The 17,379-nt window shown below is 52.6% G+C and overlaps 5 protein-coding genes across 5 annotated transcripts; 4 read left to right on the top strand and 1 right to left on the bottom strand.

Annotated features, from left to right (window-relative positions):
• Window positions 1–1,446: 1,446 nt before the first annotated feature.
• Window positions 1,447–7,057, bottom strand: NEUTE1DRAFT_84225 (uncharacterized protein; the record flags this gene model as incomplete). Its single annotated transcript, XM_009854004.1, has 4 exons — window positions 1,447–2,046; window positions 2,115–6,292; window positions 6,373–6,696; window positions 6,886–7,057. The coding sequence occupies 4 exons, from the start codon at window positions 7,055–7,057 to the stop codon at window positions 1,447–1,449; spliced, it is 5,274 nt and encodes a 1,757-aa protein (XP_009852306.1).
• A 466-nt stretch (window positions 7,058–7,523) lies between these two features.
• Window positions 7,524–7,705, top strand: NEUTE1DRAFT_117462 (uncharacterized protein; the record flags this gene model as incomplete). The annotated part of the gene is made up of 1 exon (XM_009854003.1): window positions 7,524–7,705. A coding segment is annotated over one exon (153 nt), but the record flags the coding sequence as incomplete, so codon positions are not given.
• A 2,194-nt stretch (window positions 7,706–9,899) lies between these two features.
• NEUTE1DRAFT_117461 (uncharacterized protein) lies at window positions 9,900–10,241 on the top strand (the record flags this gene model as incomplete). Its single annotated transcript, XM_009854002.1, has 2 exons — window positions 9,900–10,033; window positions 10,138–10,241. Coding segments are annotated over 2 exons (183 nt in total), but the record flags the coding sequence as incomplete, so codon positions are not given.
• Window positions 10,242–12,026: 1,785 nt separating this feature from the next.
• Window positions 12,027–14,180, top strand: NEUTE1DRAFT_123207 (uncharacterized protein; the record flags this gene model as incomplete). Its single annotated transcript, XM_009854001.1, has 1 exon — window positions 12,027–14,180. One exon carries the CDS (start codon window positions 12,027–12,029, stop codon window positions 14,178–14,180), a length of 2,154 nt encoding a protein of 717 aa, XP_009852303.1.
• Window positions 14,181–15,281: 1,101 nt separating this feature from the next.
• NEUTE1DRAFT_45076 (uncharacterized protein) lies at window positions 15,282–16,749 on the top strand (the record flags this gene model as incomplete). Its single annotated transcript, XM_009853326.1, has 4 exons — window positions 15,282–15,384; window positions 15,548–16,218; window positions 16,304–16,502; window positions 16,559–16,749. Coding segments are annotated over 4 exons (1,164 nt in total), but the record flags the coding sequence as incomplete, so codon positions are not given.
• Window positions 16,750–17,379: the final 630 nt, after the last annotated feature.

The following is a 17,379-nucleotide window of genomic DNA, read 5'->3' as shown; positions in this document are numbered from 1 at the left end:
TACTTTTTTTTCTTTCTTTTTCTTCCCCTTTCTTTCTGCCTACTGTGTCTGTGTCCTATGCCTTTCATTCCCTCAAACCCGGCACTCGACCCTCTCTCGTTTGTCCGCTATTATCATTCTTTACAGGTAGTGTCAAGTCTACAACATTACACAAGACACCAAAGAAACAGAAAGGCTGAACATCACCAGGCTCAGCAAAAGACTAATAAATATTACGTGACTTTGTTCTTATTCTTGTTCATCTTGGTGTTTGTACAACATAGAAGGTACATACATACGGGGGCATAATGCGGATACTAAGGTATATGTAAACAAGCCAACAAGAAGTAACAAATGGCGCGCTCGAAGGGGGATATATAATAAACCAAGAAAAAAAGACAAAGAACCAAAAACAAAACCGCAAAAGAGAATCGACATTGCCCATCCATTCATCCCGTCCAGTTGACTAGTTCCCATCCGATTCCCTGGCATTCCATCGCATCATCCCATGGATCTCTTTCCTTTTGCTCACTCCCTTTGCTTCGAGGGATGATAGGGAGGACAAAAACCAACCCCATACCCGATAGTCCAATGCTGAACTATGCTATGTGCATGGTTGGCTGCTCATGTCATGTACGAAACATCCGGATTCGCATCGATCTTCCGCTGTAGAGACATCTCCCTTTCCAACATGAGTTTCCGCTGCAACGTGCTTTCTCTCTCTAATAAGAGCTTCAGCCGGTGAAGCTGATGATAACTCCCGCCGCTTTCCCTGGCTTTTTCTTTTCTCTTCTTTGCAGCACCTTTTTCTGACGATTCCCCTCCTCCTCCTCCTCCTCCTCCTCCTCCTCCTCCACCACCCCCTGCTTGCTGCTTCATCTTCCCTTTGACAATGCTCTTGCTCCTCTTCCTCCTTCTCACGGGTATCCTGAATTTGCTTTTACTTTTCTTGTTCTTCTCATTGTCCGTCAACCCACAGCAATTACCGACACTCGCACCAGAAGCAACACTGCTAGCACGACTACGTCTTCCACTACCACCACCACCACCACCAGCCGCGACGCTACCAGCGCGACTGCGCCGTCCACCAGCACTGGTAGCACTGACACGACTTGCACCACTTCCAGCCCGCCTCCGTAGGCCACCACCACCACCGCCGCCACCCCCAACACTACCGTGTAAACTAACGCCACTACCAGAACGACTGCGCCGCCCCGCCTTGATGGGCATGGTAGGCATGGTAGGTGTAGGCACGGTTGTTGCAGGAGTGACCATCCCGCTGTTCACCAACCCGTTCCCACACCCACATTTGGGGCCGCAGCAACACCCGCAGCTTCTTCGGCCACAGCAACCACAACCGCAACTCCGGCCACCCCCACCTATTGATGATAAACCAAAACAACCAACGCTCGTAGCGCTTGAACTGTAGGACAAGGACGACAAGGGCAACCGGGTGCGGGCGCCCCCCTAGAAACAGTTCAGGCTTCCCTTCTTCTTCTTCTTGCCCGACGCCAGGCTCTGCATCCTCTCTTCGAGGTGCTGTCGCGCCCGCTCGGCATCCACCCGCTTCTTCCGCTCCTCCTCAACCTGCTGCAGGCTCCACCGGTTGTCCACCTGGGGCTTGTCCTTGAGCTCCTTGAGCTCGGCCTCGAGCTCGCCGGCCCGGCGCTTCCAGGCGTCAGCGTCGGCCTTGATCTTAAGCTGTTGTGTCTCGAGATCGGTGAGCGCTTCTTCCAGGGTGGCAGTAAGCTGCTTCTCGGCCAAAAGGTTCTTCTCGATGATGCGGATGCGGGCTTCCTGATCTTCTTGAATGGCTTGGAACTGCTGGTTGGAAAGCGCAGCGGCAAGAATGTCCTTGGAGGGGGGACGAGGAGCGCCACTTGTAGGGGAGACGGCGCCGCTTGCGCGATCGGATGGGAGCGGTGGAAGAGGAATCGCGGGCGGGGGCGAGGGCAGGGACTGCACGGAGTTCGACTTGCGGATGGGAGAGCTCGGGTTAGGTGCGGACTTGGAGTCGGAGCGTTGAGGAACGGACGCTGCTTGTTCGGACAGCACGTTGTACTTGGTCTAAACATACGTGTCAGCAAATGGCGATGGAAGCGAATAAGGGGGATAGGTAGGGTAGGCCAACATACCTGAAGAGCGGCGTACTCCTCCCGGGCCATCTTCAACTCCTCTTCGAGCCTAATCATGGCAGCATTCGCCTCCTCCAGCTGCTGGGTCTTCTCGGACTGCAACATTGACAACCTGTTGCTCGTGATTTGCACTTGGTCGTAGTTACTCTGCAGTTGATCCTCCAGCTCCTCCACAAGACGCGAGTTCTTCTTGTTCTTCGTCTCCAAATCGACCATCTTCTTCTTGACCAGCGCCACGGATTCCTTGACAGGATAGACAGTCTTGACCTTGTCATTCTCCGTCGCCAACATGTTCGCTAGAGCGGCCTTAACAGACTCCAGTTCATTCATGACCTGGTCATTGATGGATGTGAGCTCAACAACATGCTGCTCCAGTTCGCCACGCTTCTTCTGCTCCAGGTCCACCTGATCACGGGATTCGAGGAGATCCTCGATGCGCTCCGAGAGCTTCTCGATACTAACTTCGAGGCCAAGAGCCAAAGCGACCTGAGTGGCGACCCTGAGAAGATCCTCCCGAGCATCGGTAAGTCCTTCCTCGAGACGTCTTACCTGCTCAGCATGCTTGGCCTTGAGGGCCTTCATTTCAGCCTCAACCTCCCGTCTGGAAGCGGTTCTCGCCTCTTCAAGCTCCAAAGCGTGGTTCAGCTCGAGAGCATGCAAGCTCTCCTGGTGGGCCTTGATGGTGTGCTCATGCTCAGTGATCGACTCCTCGAGCCTGTTCACGAGCTGTTTGTTGTGTTCGGCTTCGGCAGCGGCGTCGTCGCGTTCTCTGGTGGCGGCATCAAGCAGGACCTTGGTGGCCGCAGCTTGCTCTTCGGTCTGTGTAACCTTGGCCTGTGTCCTGTTGACGATCTCCTTGTAGTCATCAATCTCGCGGCGAAGGATCTCGACAAGTTCCTTGTGCTTCTTCTCCTTTGCGGCCTCATCGCCTTCGGGTTCCTTGTGTCCGTTCTGGGCAAGCTGGTCGTTGAGCGAGGTTACCTGGCCCTCAGTCTGGGCAAGTCGCGAGCTCAACATGCTGGACTGGGTCTCAGTCTCGGTAAGCTGTGTGGTTAGGAATGAGATCTGGCTCCCAAGCTCGGCCATTGAAGACTTCATCCTATTTTCCGAGTCCTGAAGGTTCTCCAAGGCAGCCTGGTGCTTGGCTTCCCAACCGCGAAGCTCGGCCTCCAGCTCAACTATCCTCTTTGCCTGTGCATCCGAATCTCCGTCAAACACCCTGGGACCAACCGAAGCAGGATCAACACCAGCCTGGTGCAGGGCATGCTGTAACTCGGAAATCTGAGCCTCCAGCTCCCTCTGCCGGATGGCGTTGGACTCCCGCAGCTCCTGCACGTGCTTCTCGCTCCTCTCCAGCTGCTCTCTGAGGCTGGAAACCATAGCCATATCCATCGGCGATGCCGCCTTCAAGCTGGACCTCTCGCGAGTCAAGCCAGAGATGATGGTCATCTTGGTCTCCATCTCCTTCTTCGCATTCGTCACATCCGCCTCCAATTCTTGGATCCTTACCGAGCGAGCATGGAGTTCGTGCATAGCGGCGTTCAAGTTGAGCTCGAAGTTGGCCATCACATCTGGATCGTGCAGATTTTCGGCTGCGATGTTGCTGAGCGTGGCGAAAGAGCGATGGGCGCGATCGATGATCATCACGTTCTGGCTGGACTTACGACGGATAACTGGAGTGCTGGTTCTTGATATGGAAGATTCCACGCTGAGAGCCTGAGCCTTTGCAATCTCCGTCTTCAGTTCTTCCACCATGTCGAGAGTCTCCTGGTGCTTCTCCTCCAGCTGAGCATACCGCGTAGCAAGTTCCCTTTCGGCAGCCTCCCTTGCAGCGGCAATGGATTTCAGTTTCTGGATCTGAGCATCGGCATCCGCTTCGTCAATCTCCGAATCGTGATGTTTGGCAGTCTCGGCACCCGAAACGTCCGTAACAACTGTATGCGAACCCAGGGCCGATGACAGCTCAGACGACAAAGATCGGTGTCCAGTCTTGGTTTCGCCTGACATCAACGACATGGGCCTCGTACCCGGTGCTGATACCGAAAGAATGGAATCCCGTACACGGCTCGGATGGCGGGCCTCGTCAACAGCATCCTGTAGCTCCGCAAGCGCCCTAAGAGCCTCCTCGTGCTTAGCTTGGAGAGCGCTGTAGTCATGCAGAGTTGTCTCGTGCTCGGTACGGAGGTCGACGAGTTCCTTGGTAACGGTTTCGAACTGGTCCACAGGTACCAGTTTCGAGCCGTTCTTGCCCGCCAGTTGAGCGTGCGACGCCTTCGGTGTCGAATGGTTTGCCTTGTCCGTTGGGGTCGCATCCAGATTGTCCTCATCTTCCTCGGGAATATCCTCCTCGCTGCTCTCCCGGATTGGTTCATCGAACTGGCTTCGGTGGCTTACATGGCTCTGGCTACGCGAATGGTTGGCATAGTCTCGGCTAGCCATTTTGCGATGGCGGGCTCCGTTGGTGAGTTCATGCTCGTTCTCGGGGATGGTCGGCGGATCTTGCTGGATGTGGTCCAGTTCGTTCAGCAAGGAGTCCAGCTTTCCGAGACTGCGCTGGCGTTCAATAACCTGCTCAAGACGGTCAATTTCCCTCTGCATCAGCTCGGCATCCTGATCAGCCTCGGCGAGGCGCTCTTCCAGGGTAGAGATATAGTCCTCTGCGTTTGCTTCATTCTCGCGTACACGGGCAATCTCTTTACGCAGCTCGGTAATAATGGTGGCGTTCTTTTCTTCCCCGGAAGTATGGGTATCCAGCTTGGCCTCCAGGTCATGTAGGTAGTTCTCCGTACTAGCCTCACGATCCATGAGTTTTTGTAGCCTTGCCTGGAGTTGAGTGTTGATGGTCTCCGTATACGCACACTTCGTTTCCTTCTCGAGCAGCGTAGCCTCGGTGTTAGCGAGGGTGGCCCGAGTGCTGGCAAGGGACTGCTCGAGCGATTGGATTGTTTTCTCGTATTCAAGAACGACCTGCTCGACGGCCTGGGCGAAACTGTTTGAGCGATTTAGACGTTCGGTGGCGCTTTCACCCAAGCTCTCCTCGAGATGCTGATTCTCAGCAAACTCATTTTCCCGCGCCTTGGCCATCTCGGAAATCAGCTTCGCATGTCGCTGGGATAGCGTGGTATAGTTTTCCCTGGCGTCCAGTAGCTGGTTCTGGAGCTCTGCCTCCCGTTCATTCTGCCGCTCGGACCTCTCCCCAGGAGCAAGCAACATGCTACGTCTGTCACCCCCGCCCCTTTCCGAGCTCCGAATCTGCTCTCGCAGGAACGCAACCTCGGCCTTCAAACGCTCAATAATGGCCTGTTTGTCGCCCTCGTCCACCTGTTGTATCCTCGGCTTGCTTTGAATGGCTCGCGCTCTCTGGGCATATTGTACCGTGTTGAGTGTTTCGCTAAGGTGGAACTCGGCCTGGGTAACGCAAGCAATCATGTACGTAATGGCATTTCCACCCAAAGAATCTTGAAGCAAGCGAGTGAGCTTCGAATCTCGGTACGACACATGCGCTCCTGGTTGCCGTGACGAAAGCTGCGATATAACCTTGCCTAGGGCGGCCAGACCAGCATTGATCGAGATACCCTCCTTGGCACGCTCGCCTTGGGCACCGGTATTCTTGAGACGTTCGCTACCGGCCAAATCGACGAAATGCATCTTGCTATCGGTGGTGACCATGGCTTCCGTACCGGACATGGCCTCGAGCGGCATCGACATGCGTCTATCTGTGGGCGCCGTGGGACCCTTGGCTCCTTTTCGTACCAGGTTAAGGCTGAAGACGGCATGGGATCTCGAAGATCGGGCATTGATTGCTGTCGCATCGGTCTGGCGGAGTGCTGAACCCTGGGCTAAAACATTCATCAGATCGTCGACCGAGTTGACCTCGACTTGCTGCAAGCCGGTGAGGATGATGTTCCCCTTGACATCCTCACGGATGGTGACGGTGCCGCGCTCATGCTGCGGAATGTGCTCTGGAATTAGAAGGTCTCGCAGGGTTTCGTTGTAAATCTCGACGTAAGTCGCAGTCAGTTTCCAATCCTTGTCGATATTGGAGGGCTGAAGCATGGCGACTTTCGAAGGGGCACGCAGCTGGGACATGGAACTCCGTTTCGAAGCCGCGCCTTGGGACTTTGGACTTGAGCCGTCCAGCTTTTCAAACAGGGCGATAGCGGCCCGGGGGATCACTCCTACATGTGCAGTTAGCACGCAAGCTTCTTGGTGGGGAGGGCACCTGCATGTCTCAGAGGCCGGTGCCAGGTGCACTTACCCATGGCCTCTAGGTCTTCCTGCACATCGGGGCCTGCAGTACCCATCGTGTATGACTTGCCGGCGCCCGACTGGCCGTAGGCGAGAAGCGAGACATTGTAACCCTGTGTGAAAGCATTTACACAGTCGCTAAGATACTCCCATACGCCCTCCTGGTCGACCTCGGGACCAAAAACCCTGTCAAACACGAACAACTTGCGGCCCTGTGGTGAATCGATGGCTACTCCGGTCTCTCCTTGGACTTGCACCATTGACCGCTGAAAGCGTTGTGGGACAAGATCGTATCCTGGATCGTCTGGACCCAGGGGCGGCCTCACGCGCACCGCTGCAGAAGGGAAAATGCGGTGTCAGCATCCAAGTTGTTCATGTCCTCTTTTTTTTGCAGGCGGGAGTGGCTGCTTCTCTCAGCGTTGCCGTGCAGTTGCCGGAATACCACAGCTGGAATGCTCTACAATAGGGAGCCACCCGGGGGTAGGTAAAGAAAAGGGGGTACAGATGCTGTGGGGGTACGTACCGACTCTGACTGCAGTCTTGACATCGTCGTCCGACGCTCGACTCCCACCACCAGTTTTGCTGGTAATGCTCATGCGGCTGCTGCTTCTCTGTGTTGGCCGAACCATGGCGCTCATGGGTCGCTGAGGCAAGCTGGAGCCGCCCGGGGAATTTGGAGGAGAGGCGAAGTCCATTGTTTTATTGTTTTATGATGGATTTTTCCTTGGAAGCGAATGGACGGCTTGTGGGATTGCCGTTTGGACCTCAGGCTTGGGTGCCGCTGGACGGGCCAATGCGACGGCGCAATACCACCTGCAAGTCTGCACTACCGCCCAGGTCGAATTGAACCCCAGCGTTACGCACACTCCTGTGCGCCTGGCTGCACTGCTGCTTAGTAGTTGGGCCAAAATATAGGGAGCGACGAATAGCGAATGACGGTCGGCAGCCAAACGGGATGAGATGGGCTTGGGTTCGGGCTGCTCGGCGGCTTGTTGGGTTCAAAGTAACGACTGATCACCAATTGGGGTTGGACGTTTGTTGTTGGGTGGTGAGTGATGCTGGAATCGGATATGCGCTGCAAGGGATGGCCTGGAGGTATAGATGGAATAGTCGTCTCTCCTGAGTCTTGGTCTCGTGAAATATCTCCTCCGTCGGGTATCTCGTAATTAGTGTATGGTTTGGCGTCGGGATGCTTCTGGGATTTTGGACTGGACAAAAGGAGGGACTGCTTGCTGCTTGCTGTATGTTGATATGTAGAGGAGATGATGGAATGGCGGACTGCGGACCCCTCGCGGGGAGGCGGGTGTTATCCAGCTTTAATTTGCACAACGGGCGTCATATGTTCCAGCTGGTCGCGAAAGTGGTGTTAGACTGGTGTCGGGAGTGAATGTCTTATCGATACCGGCCTGGTTTCTTTTTTTTGTTTTTTGTTTTGAATCGCCCAAAGTCGAGGAGCGGGCACGATGTTAGCAACTGAAAGCAAAATGCTGCAAAATCAATTAAAAAAAAAGTGGTTCAGGATCTCTGGGCTGAAAGTGGTTTGGGGGACTCTTGCTTGTTTATTTGATTGCGTCGACCGACTGACCAGGATGTAGACGGCGTCGCAAATTACCAACGCTACCGACAAGGTATCGATGTAGCAGAGCGCAGCTAGCACGGGTACCCCCCACTCAGGTCACGACCACTAGCAACTCTCCCATCCACTGCCATCCCCTGAACACTGGAGAGGAAGGAACGGAAGCAACGAGAATCGCATCTGATTGGGGATCCGGTCACGGTCAAGCCCTTCCGCTCGAGTTAGTACACTTTGGGAACTGGAACTTGGCCCTGGCTAGGTGCTTGCTTGCCTTGACCAGATCGGGAGCGAATGAGAAATCATTTTCCATGTCTCGCTGATCGTGCACCTTACACACGGGACCTGACGGACTCTGAGAGACAGACAGACGACTATCTACCTAGTAGGTAGGTAGGTAGTAGGTCACTGGGTGGGTGCAATTCTCCTGTTCCCAGCTGGGTGGTTTGCTAGGAAGGGAAATGGGCAAGAAGCAATCAAGGGAACCCAAACCAGAGATAATGGAAGCCCCAGTTGGATGCGACATCTGGGGATGGAATGGAAACATGGCAAAGTAAAGACATCCTTGCTTCCCCGATGGTCAGGTACGAAGGAAGTACTGACACTCGCCCGGCCAGTTATCATTCAAAGGCAAACCTTCCTTTTTGCCTTTCTTTCTTTTTCTTTTTTTCTTTTTTTTTTTCTTTTCTTCCCCTCTGGTACTCCTGCCACAGTCGATGCAAACCGAGTCCAGGTCAAGAGGGCGGGGATGCCGGCAAGAAAACAAACATGAGGCGTCGCAATCGTTTGCACCGGTACCATAATAGAGTCGTCAAGCCGCCAACGAGATGGCGAGATGATTAAGGGGCACCCGCGCTTGCTTCTTTTCCCTTTCCAGCAACAGCACCCTCTCCACATCACGTATGTGTATCTGCATGCGCGGCATGTTGTGAGATACTCGCAACCACACTCAGCCAGCGAACGTGGGATGCGAGGCTCTGCATAACACTGCGCATCTGTTGAGACTTGGCAGATGTTGCATCACATCAGATGAACCATAAGTGTTCTTGTCCTCATGGACCCCTTTTTCTTGGGAAAGCTAAAAGCCCGCCTTGAACGCCCGTCACACATAATTCACGCAATCGCTACTTACTGCAAACAACAACCAGAAAGTAACAGCAAGACCTACAATAGCGAGGATATTTAGAGACACATGGAAATACCCATCTGTATATATAGCTCAATAGGTATGGGTTCTGTATGCCTTTGCGGGGTGCTTGGAAACCCCAAAAGTGCACCCGCTATCGCCAAACTTCCCCTGAGATCGTCGCTTTGTCTTTCCCTCCTTGGCCCTAACCACCCGACCCAATCCACCAACAACTCCCATTCTGGAAGCCTTCCCTTGGTGGTGTTAATTCAGGGGTGCATGAGCGCTGTCAAGGACACGGGCATGGGGCTAATTCTAGTGTAGGTAGTGGATGGGATGAACCTCCCGACGTTAGCGACAGTGGGGTGTCGAAACCGTGTGTGTGATAAAGCGGATGACTGCAAGCCGGTTAAAGCGACTGCGCAATCGGTAAGTGCGACTGTGTGGAGCCAGCAGCAGCTTCAACCAAGATGCAAGTCACTTTTAGCAACCCAGATGAGTGGTTAGGATTCGCGGTTAAGGCAAGCGTGGAAAAGAAAAGCTAGTGATAGGAAAAAGATGGCTCGCTTTGACTCGTTGTCGTGGTTCAAAATGACGGGATGCGGGACTTCTAGTGATTGTTGCAAACTCCCGGGATTTTGGTGGTCTTGACTCGAGTCGCCCGCCCAGTTTGTAAGGCCCCACACAGTCGCACTGACCGATCGTACTAGAGGTACCAGGTACCTACCTTACGTAGTCGCTTTAAACCAGCTCCGCGGATGCGAGCGAAGCGGACACACAAAACCCGCCAAAGCAAGCCAAACAACGGGTCTGCAGGTACGCAGCACAAAGCTGGGCACGCTTTTCAGGAACACAAATCGATGCAATTCACTGTTAGCAAGACATGTGCTCATGGCGCCGAATCAAGGCGGGCCCTTCTGCCCAATCAACAGCCGACATCCGACAGCCCTTTTGCTCATTCCACCTTCTTATGTAGGTAACCCAGTGGAAAATCGAAAGCGCTCAAAATTCCGTCCTTGCGAGGCTACATTCCTCAACACCCTCTTCTCCCTTTCTAGATGCTGAGATTTCAAGAGACTCAAAAGACGCGCATCAGCTCGATCGTGCACACCACAACGATACGGTATGATGCCAGAGCGCGGGGTGCGCTTCCCGTCTATCGTCTGATGGGGTGCCTTGATTACATATCGCTCTGTATGTATCTTGTCCTCGCCGTCGGAGTGAGCGGTCTGTGCGGAATCAGACATCAATGGGTGGAAAAGGTGCAATCCATCTACCGGCACCACGGGTACATACTGTCATGAAAAGCATGTTGAGGGTCCTAGGTTCCCGCCGGGCTTCGGAGAAACTAGTCTGGCAGGCTCCGCATACCTTATCCCTTCCAGACGTAGCCTAGGGCGTGGATACAGCATCGTGAAGATCGGATGGCCTGATGTTCTTGTTACCGATGCTGCGGTGCCATCGTCGGCCATGTGAAAACCTCAAGAAGAGGGCGACACTTGGACAAGAGGTTTATCTCGAGAATTTACACATACATATAGACATTGCGTAGTGCACAGAGGAACAGTCATGGCATGCATCTACGACACCAGCTTGCCTACCCGTACCTTACAACGGCAACAGTCTCCCAAATGAGGTCATGCTCCGGATTCGTTTGCTCTCTCATCTCTACTAGAAGCACTGACGCCTCGGTGGCACTTGGATGGGGACCTGTGACCGTGCACCTGCGTTAGCTTCCCCGTTGGAAATTTAAAGCCCCTGTCAGTCTGTCAGTCAGTTCGAGCCCGTTCAACGTCTTTCGCTTCGCCCATGGGAAAGTGAAGGAAATGAAAGACGAATGAGGAAGACAGGAAGAGATTACGGCGGCGCGCTCTGGCTGCCCCATCTTTGGCATGTTGCTGGGTGTGTATTGGGATGGGGTTCGATAAGAGCGGGCAAACAGACTGCCATTGGACGACCAAACGACAAATCCACGTGCAAGCAGACTACGATTCTTTGCATTTTGAGGATGCAGGGATTCGAAGATGGACACTCATCTCATCTAATCCCGTTGTGTATGCGCGAAGAAACAGTGATGGGAGCAGAGATCTATCCTTCATAAAACGGGCGAGTGTTGAGGACTGCCAACAGCACGGTGAAGCTGACTCTTTTTGATACGGTGTGTCCGAATGGGTCACTGAACTGTCTCGAGTGAAAAGCGGGAAGCATATGGAGTCTCGGATGGAGAGAGATGAGCTTCCTCAGTCTCTTCCATTCCATTGATCACGTTTCTCGCTTCGTCTTTGATGACCCACTATGGCCGGTTATGACGGCGTTTTATACACTCCACAGACAGACCATGGACATTTGAATCCGGGGGCCGGGGCAAAGAGGTCGTCGATCAGTCGGCCGTCGGTCATTGCGATCGATGGTGCGAGCACGGGGTCGGCCTGGTCGGATCGGCCAAAAAAATGGAGAAAGCGAGGAGCAGCGATTCGATGATAACAAACAACGGGAACGGCCGAGTGGAGAGCGGGGTCTGATTAAGCTCAGATCACGTGAAGCCCGCGTCAGGTTCGTGCTTCGAACCTCTATCCGTCGCGTCAACATGTCGTTACACTATGCGACCGCACCGCATCGCACTGCATCGCATTGCATCCCGTTACGCTGTCGCAACGTCTTCGCCCGTCGTGCTGTGGCAACTAGACAATACTAGTCGCAAGACAAACAGGAGCCGAATCGATACTTCGCGACTGCCTGCAAACGGAGCATAGGTAGGCCGAGAGCCGCCCGCCCCCCAAACAAACGGCCAGCACGCAATTGTCCGCGTCATTTGTCCCCACCAGTGACTCGTGTCATGGAGAGACACAAACAGCCTTTGCCGAGTTTCCACGCGCCGTCAAAACCTTGAGCCATGCCCCCAGAGGTCATATCCCTTCTGTCCAGCCCAGAGGTGGAACCTCAATCAACATTAGTTGTCAACAACATGTTGTCGCATGTCCCGCCTAGCAAACAGAAGAATGTCCTCGATGATGATCTAGACTACGACAATTTTGACCTCACAGCCGATGACGTTCCGCCAATATCTACCTCCAAAACTCCCGCCAGGAAAGAACCAGGACTCAGTACCGTTGATCTCAAGGGAGACAGTCAAGAATTGAAGTCCATCCAGGGCTCTGCTCGAACTATGAGCCAGAAGAAAACTCCAGAACTCGACATTGATATATCCTCGGACGGTTTTCTCGATATTGACAGTATCACCAGATCGACAATCGGAGGCGAGCGAACAAGCGAGCCAGCTAGGAAGCGACAACGCTTATCCCCAGTCTCAGAGTCCAACAGCCCGAAGCCTCGGTTGGCACAGACACATACCCTGGCGATAAGTAAAAGCTTCGCTCGGTTGGGGCCATCACGAAATGACAGCAGTAGGGTAATAGAGGATTCCGAGTCTTCCACATCTCCCCATATTTCCAGCCGAAATATATCCAAAGCGGCGAAATCCACCTATCATCACAATGACGACGATGATGATCCCTTCGCAAGCCCGCCCCCAAGGTTCACCCGAGAACAAAAAGGGAAAGGACCTGCTTCTGCAAAAGTCACACCAGATGTTATCAACATAGATGATTCCGACGACGATGACCCATTCGTAGACTCTCCGCTGAAAGTCAATCCGAATCCACGAGGACCGCCAAGGCCGGCAACAACAGCAGCAGCATGGGATCCCATATCAAGCTCGGCCCCCCTTCCAGCGAAACCTAGTCCTCACCGCTCCCTAGGAAGAAGTCAATCAGGGTTCAGTCCTCCCGAAAACTCGGACGAGGACGTAGGCGTGGACCCTTTATCCAACGACGAAGATGACTTTCCAGACATATCCGACCTCCGCTTCCCAGCTAGTCGCTCAGGGAATGATCTATCGGGACCTACGAAAAGACCGTTCACCAAGTCCGCATCTACAACAACGGGAGCGACAAGGACGAAGCCTGCAAAAGGAGGTGCAAAGAAAACAGCCGAGGAACGAGCCAGGGAAAGAGAAGATAAAGCTCTCGAGAAGAAGAGCGCAGCGGAACGAAAAAGGCAAGAAAAAGAGCGCGAGAAGCAACAAAAGGCCGAAGAGAAACAGCGCGCTGCCGCCCGTGCAGAAGCCAACAAGCTGAAGATCAGAAAGGAAATCGCGACCCCTGAGATGATCGTGGATCTTCCGTCTAGCCTCCCTCCAGCTACCAAGATCCAGATCGAAGAATTCCTGAAGAAAATCGATGTCAAGGAAATCAACACTTGGACCTCCCCAGTCGATAACGTCGTGCGCTGGCGCCGCGCGGTCAAATCTCGTTACAACGAGGAACGCCACCACTATGACCCGATTCCCGAAACCATCGAGACCGAGAAGATCATCCTGGTCATCCTCCCCGCCGCCGAATTCGCTAAGCTCGCAATGGGCGCCGAGGGCCACAATCTCGAAGCGCACGTACTCAAGGTGCAACGCCATTTCCCTAATCACCAAACCATCTACCTCATCGAAGGCCTAAAGAAACTCCTCTCCTCAAACCGTAACAAGCGCAACAACGACTTTGCATCGGTCGTCCGCTCCCGCCTAGCCGAGGACGAATCTGCATCAACCGCCTCTTCCCGCCGGACTAATAAGAAGAACGATCCCCCCATGACTATCAGCGAATCCCAAATCGACGCCGCCCTCCTTCGACTCCAACTCCTCTATTCCATGCAAATCCAAGAAACCACCTGCCTCCAGGACACCGCCCACCAGCTACAGCTCTTCACCCAAAATGTCGCCGTCGCGCCCTATAAACGGCATCAAGAAAACTACTTGATGAAGTCGGCCGGGTTCTGCATGGATAGCGGACAGGTGCGGACGGCTATTGGAACTGAAGAAGTGTACGTGCGCATGCTGCAGGAGGTGGCGAGGATCACGGCGCCGATTGCCATGGGGATTGCGAATGTATATCCCAGGGTTGGACAACTAGTTCGGGCGTTGGAGGAGGGAGGTCCGGGGACGTTGGAGGATGTCAGGAGGGTGATCAATAAGGAAAGGGAGGTTGGGGAGAAGAGGGTCGGGAAGGCGGTCAGTAAGAGGCTTTGGAAGATCTTTACGGGGAGGGATGAGATGAGTACGGAGGTTTGAAGAATGCTGCGATGTACGGGATCCTGGCTTTACCGAATGGTGTCGATGGGTGCACTTCGCCCTAAAACTGAGTAGTATCGGGTGTATACGTGGCATACATCCGGATAGCTGATGAGCGGTGCAGCGTGGCTGTGCTTACTTAAGATAAATACCATTCGAACACCGGTCACAAGAAATTGGCCAAAGGCGCTGCCCAACCTCCCTACTATGCAGCGGGGCTGAGCACGATGCGAGCTTTCACCAGACAATATGAACCAATCGCAAGTTCCGTTGCAAGTTTGGGTATCACACTTTGATTGACACCCGAAAAGACGTGGTCGTGGCTGAGATGGCGAGTGTGGGTCTGGAAGCTGTCTGCCTTACACAACCAGCTGTTGACTTCTACATAAAGACCTTGGATATGGTGCTGTAAATTTGTGATGATGATCTCAGCTATGAGGGTATGGGTGTCATGCACCTGAGATCGAGCAATGGAGCGCTACTTCTCTCACAATCCTTTTGCCTCGCCAGAGCACACCCATACGACACGCGCAGAGGTATCCTGCCTTAAAGTGGTCAACTATACGGTAAGATGGTTGTTTCTTTCACTTCTGCCTGTCCTCTGCGGTGTGTAGTCACCCAGTATCGACACATCCAGATCCTGTCTACGTTAGAGGATATCCAAAGGCGCTTTTACAGCTCGGAATAGGGATGTTGCTGACGGTGAAAGTATAGGACTCGAGATGCAATAATGTGGAAAAATGTTCTCTTCCTGATGATGAAGGGATCTTGAACTTCGTGAACGGCCAAGTATTTACCCATGTTTCTTTGTGTCCCATTTACTTAGACCGGGGACTTTCCCTTTATTGCGTGATTTAACTGGAATCGCTGACATTCGAGCCTTTCTCAGGGTCAGTTTGCGCCAAAAGAGGTGCCAGATGGCGTCACTATCAAGCGTCAAGTCCGTTGTCTGATGCAAGTCAAGATCTGTCAATGTACTAAATCTGCCTCGAACCGTGCTAACGCCAGACCAGACTATACGAACCTAAATTGTCCATCGCAACACTCACGCACAAAACTCAAGACGTGTGGTTCTTACCGTCAAATACCTACCAAGTCATAATCGAAAACCTGAGATTGCCATTGCTTTCTTTGGATATTGACAGAACAATTGGCTCATTCTTCGACTTGGAATTTGCAGAGGAAAACAATGAGTCCCTTATGCGTGAGTTACCTTCTGCACTGTCTTGGAAACCCATATCTATGGCTAGATTTGACGCAACGGCCATCTAAGTTGAACGTCGAGCCCTCAAGCTGTGTGTTTGTGTGTGTGTGTGTGTGTGTGTGTGTGTGTGTGTGTGTGTGATAGGTGCTGACTGTTGCTGAAGGTATTGTATTCCGACATCAGTTTCAACGAACACATATGCATTGGCGAGAGGACCCTGCTTACTCGCACTGCTACGAGGATAAAATCGAGCTTTTCCTTACCTACGCATTTAGTAGCAACGAGACGACAGCACTTTTTCGCTTGAACGAGGGGTTTGAAAGACTGGACATGCGCAAGGACATGAGCAAATGCTTCGACGAAATCAGCAGAATTACTTGCAAGGTTGCTCACCCGCTGACTCTACCTTACATCATGATTCGCAGTGTTAGACTTCGATTGAACCAAAGACACCTCGATGCTGCATCGATGGCTGAACAAATGGAACTCATCCTCGCGTGTAACACGAGTGAAGTCAAGCATGATGTTAGGAGGATATATACAGACACGTCGGATTCATGGAACTTTCGGCCTATCGGGAGGCACTGGGCGGACAATCGCCGAAGTATGATATCAGTGTTGAGCTCTGCAGCAGCACTATGTGAGGCCATCGATGAACTTCGAGAAGCAATGGCTTCTTTCTGGTCGAGACTCTCTGATGAAGAAGAGTCATCGGAGATGACTGCCATTCACACCCAATTAGCCAGGGGTTTGAAGGAAGAGCGGGCTCAGTTAGACAGCATTGTGGGCTTTACTCGTCAGTTAGAGCAGCGCATGCATGCTTTGGAAAGCTCGGTAAGTCTCATTAGGTCAGGCAAGAGCGCTTGACACGGGTCCGCCAAACAGATAAGGGATGATGCTAATGTGGGATGACGACTAGATTAATATTATGGCCCTGGAGCACTCTCAGAGGAACAGCCAGTTGAACACGGCTATCGCGCAGTGGCAAATTGACCTAAGCACAACGACTACTCGAGATGCCAAAACAATGAAGGGTCTGGCATTCATGGGCGCCCTATTCCTTCCCGGGACCTTCATATCGACGATCTTGAGTATGCCGTTCTTTGAGTTCAAGATTGGTAGGCTATCTATGTCCGTGTCGTGTTCACGGCTCATGGGCTGACAGATTTCTCAGATAAACTATGGATCTACTTCGCTGCAGCCGTCCCACTTACCGCTTTCACCATTGCCGCTTGGGTGATATATGAAAGATCGCAACAGCGCATAACACGCACTGAGCACGGGGTCATGAGGAAAGTCGTCGAAAGGCTACAAGCGAAGGTACATAAAGCATCAAAGATCCAGGTATCCTTTTCATTATCATAGGTACCTACCTCTCTAGAAAGTAGGATCCGAGATCTACGGTAGCGTAGGCAACTAAGAGGCCTGCCTGATGATGGCTCTCGCTAGGAGAAGAAAAAATCTACAAAGGCTAGACCTTCGCGTCCATCTTCGTTTTCGTTTAGTCCATGACAGCAGGATGTGTACCTATTTATGATTTCCTATGAAGTTTACAAGCTTCTCTATACCTTCGTGAACAAAATAAGCTAAGCAGAGGCAGTGAAATCTCCAATAACACCCGACTACTACTTAAGAACGTTAAAAGGTTATACCTGATTTCGGGTTCCTAGTTGTCATCAGTGAGCCGTCGGGTTTACCCTTGGAGCGTACAGTCTTGAATATCGCCGGGGGGGTTAAAAAAAGAAAGAAAAAAACGAGAAAAAAAGACACAGTTCTAAATACCACCCACCTTGGAGCAAATGTGGGATAAGAGTAAAGGGAGCAAACTAGCCAATATACTGGTGTCTGTCCCAAAATATGTAGGGAAGCAGAGTATACTTTGGGGAATAGCTACAGATGATAGTCATATAAAGACACACATATACTTTACTTCATCTTATCGCAGGTATATAAATGCTGACAGCAGCCCACAAAATACAGCTTGGTAAGTTAGCG

Source organism: Neurospora tetrasperma, assembly GCF_000213175.1.
Source record: "Neurospora tetrasperma FGSC 2508 unplaced genomic scaffold NEUTE1scaffold_4, whole genome shotgun sequence".
NCBI classification, from domain to species: Eukaryota; Fungi; Ascomycota; class Sordariomycetes; order Sordariales; family Sordariaceae; genus Neurospora; species Neurospora tetrasperma.
Note: the sequence above shows the minus strand (reverse complement) of the source record. Positions and strands in the feature narration are given on the sequence as shown.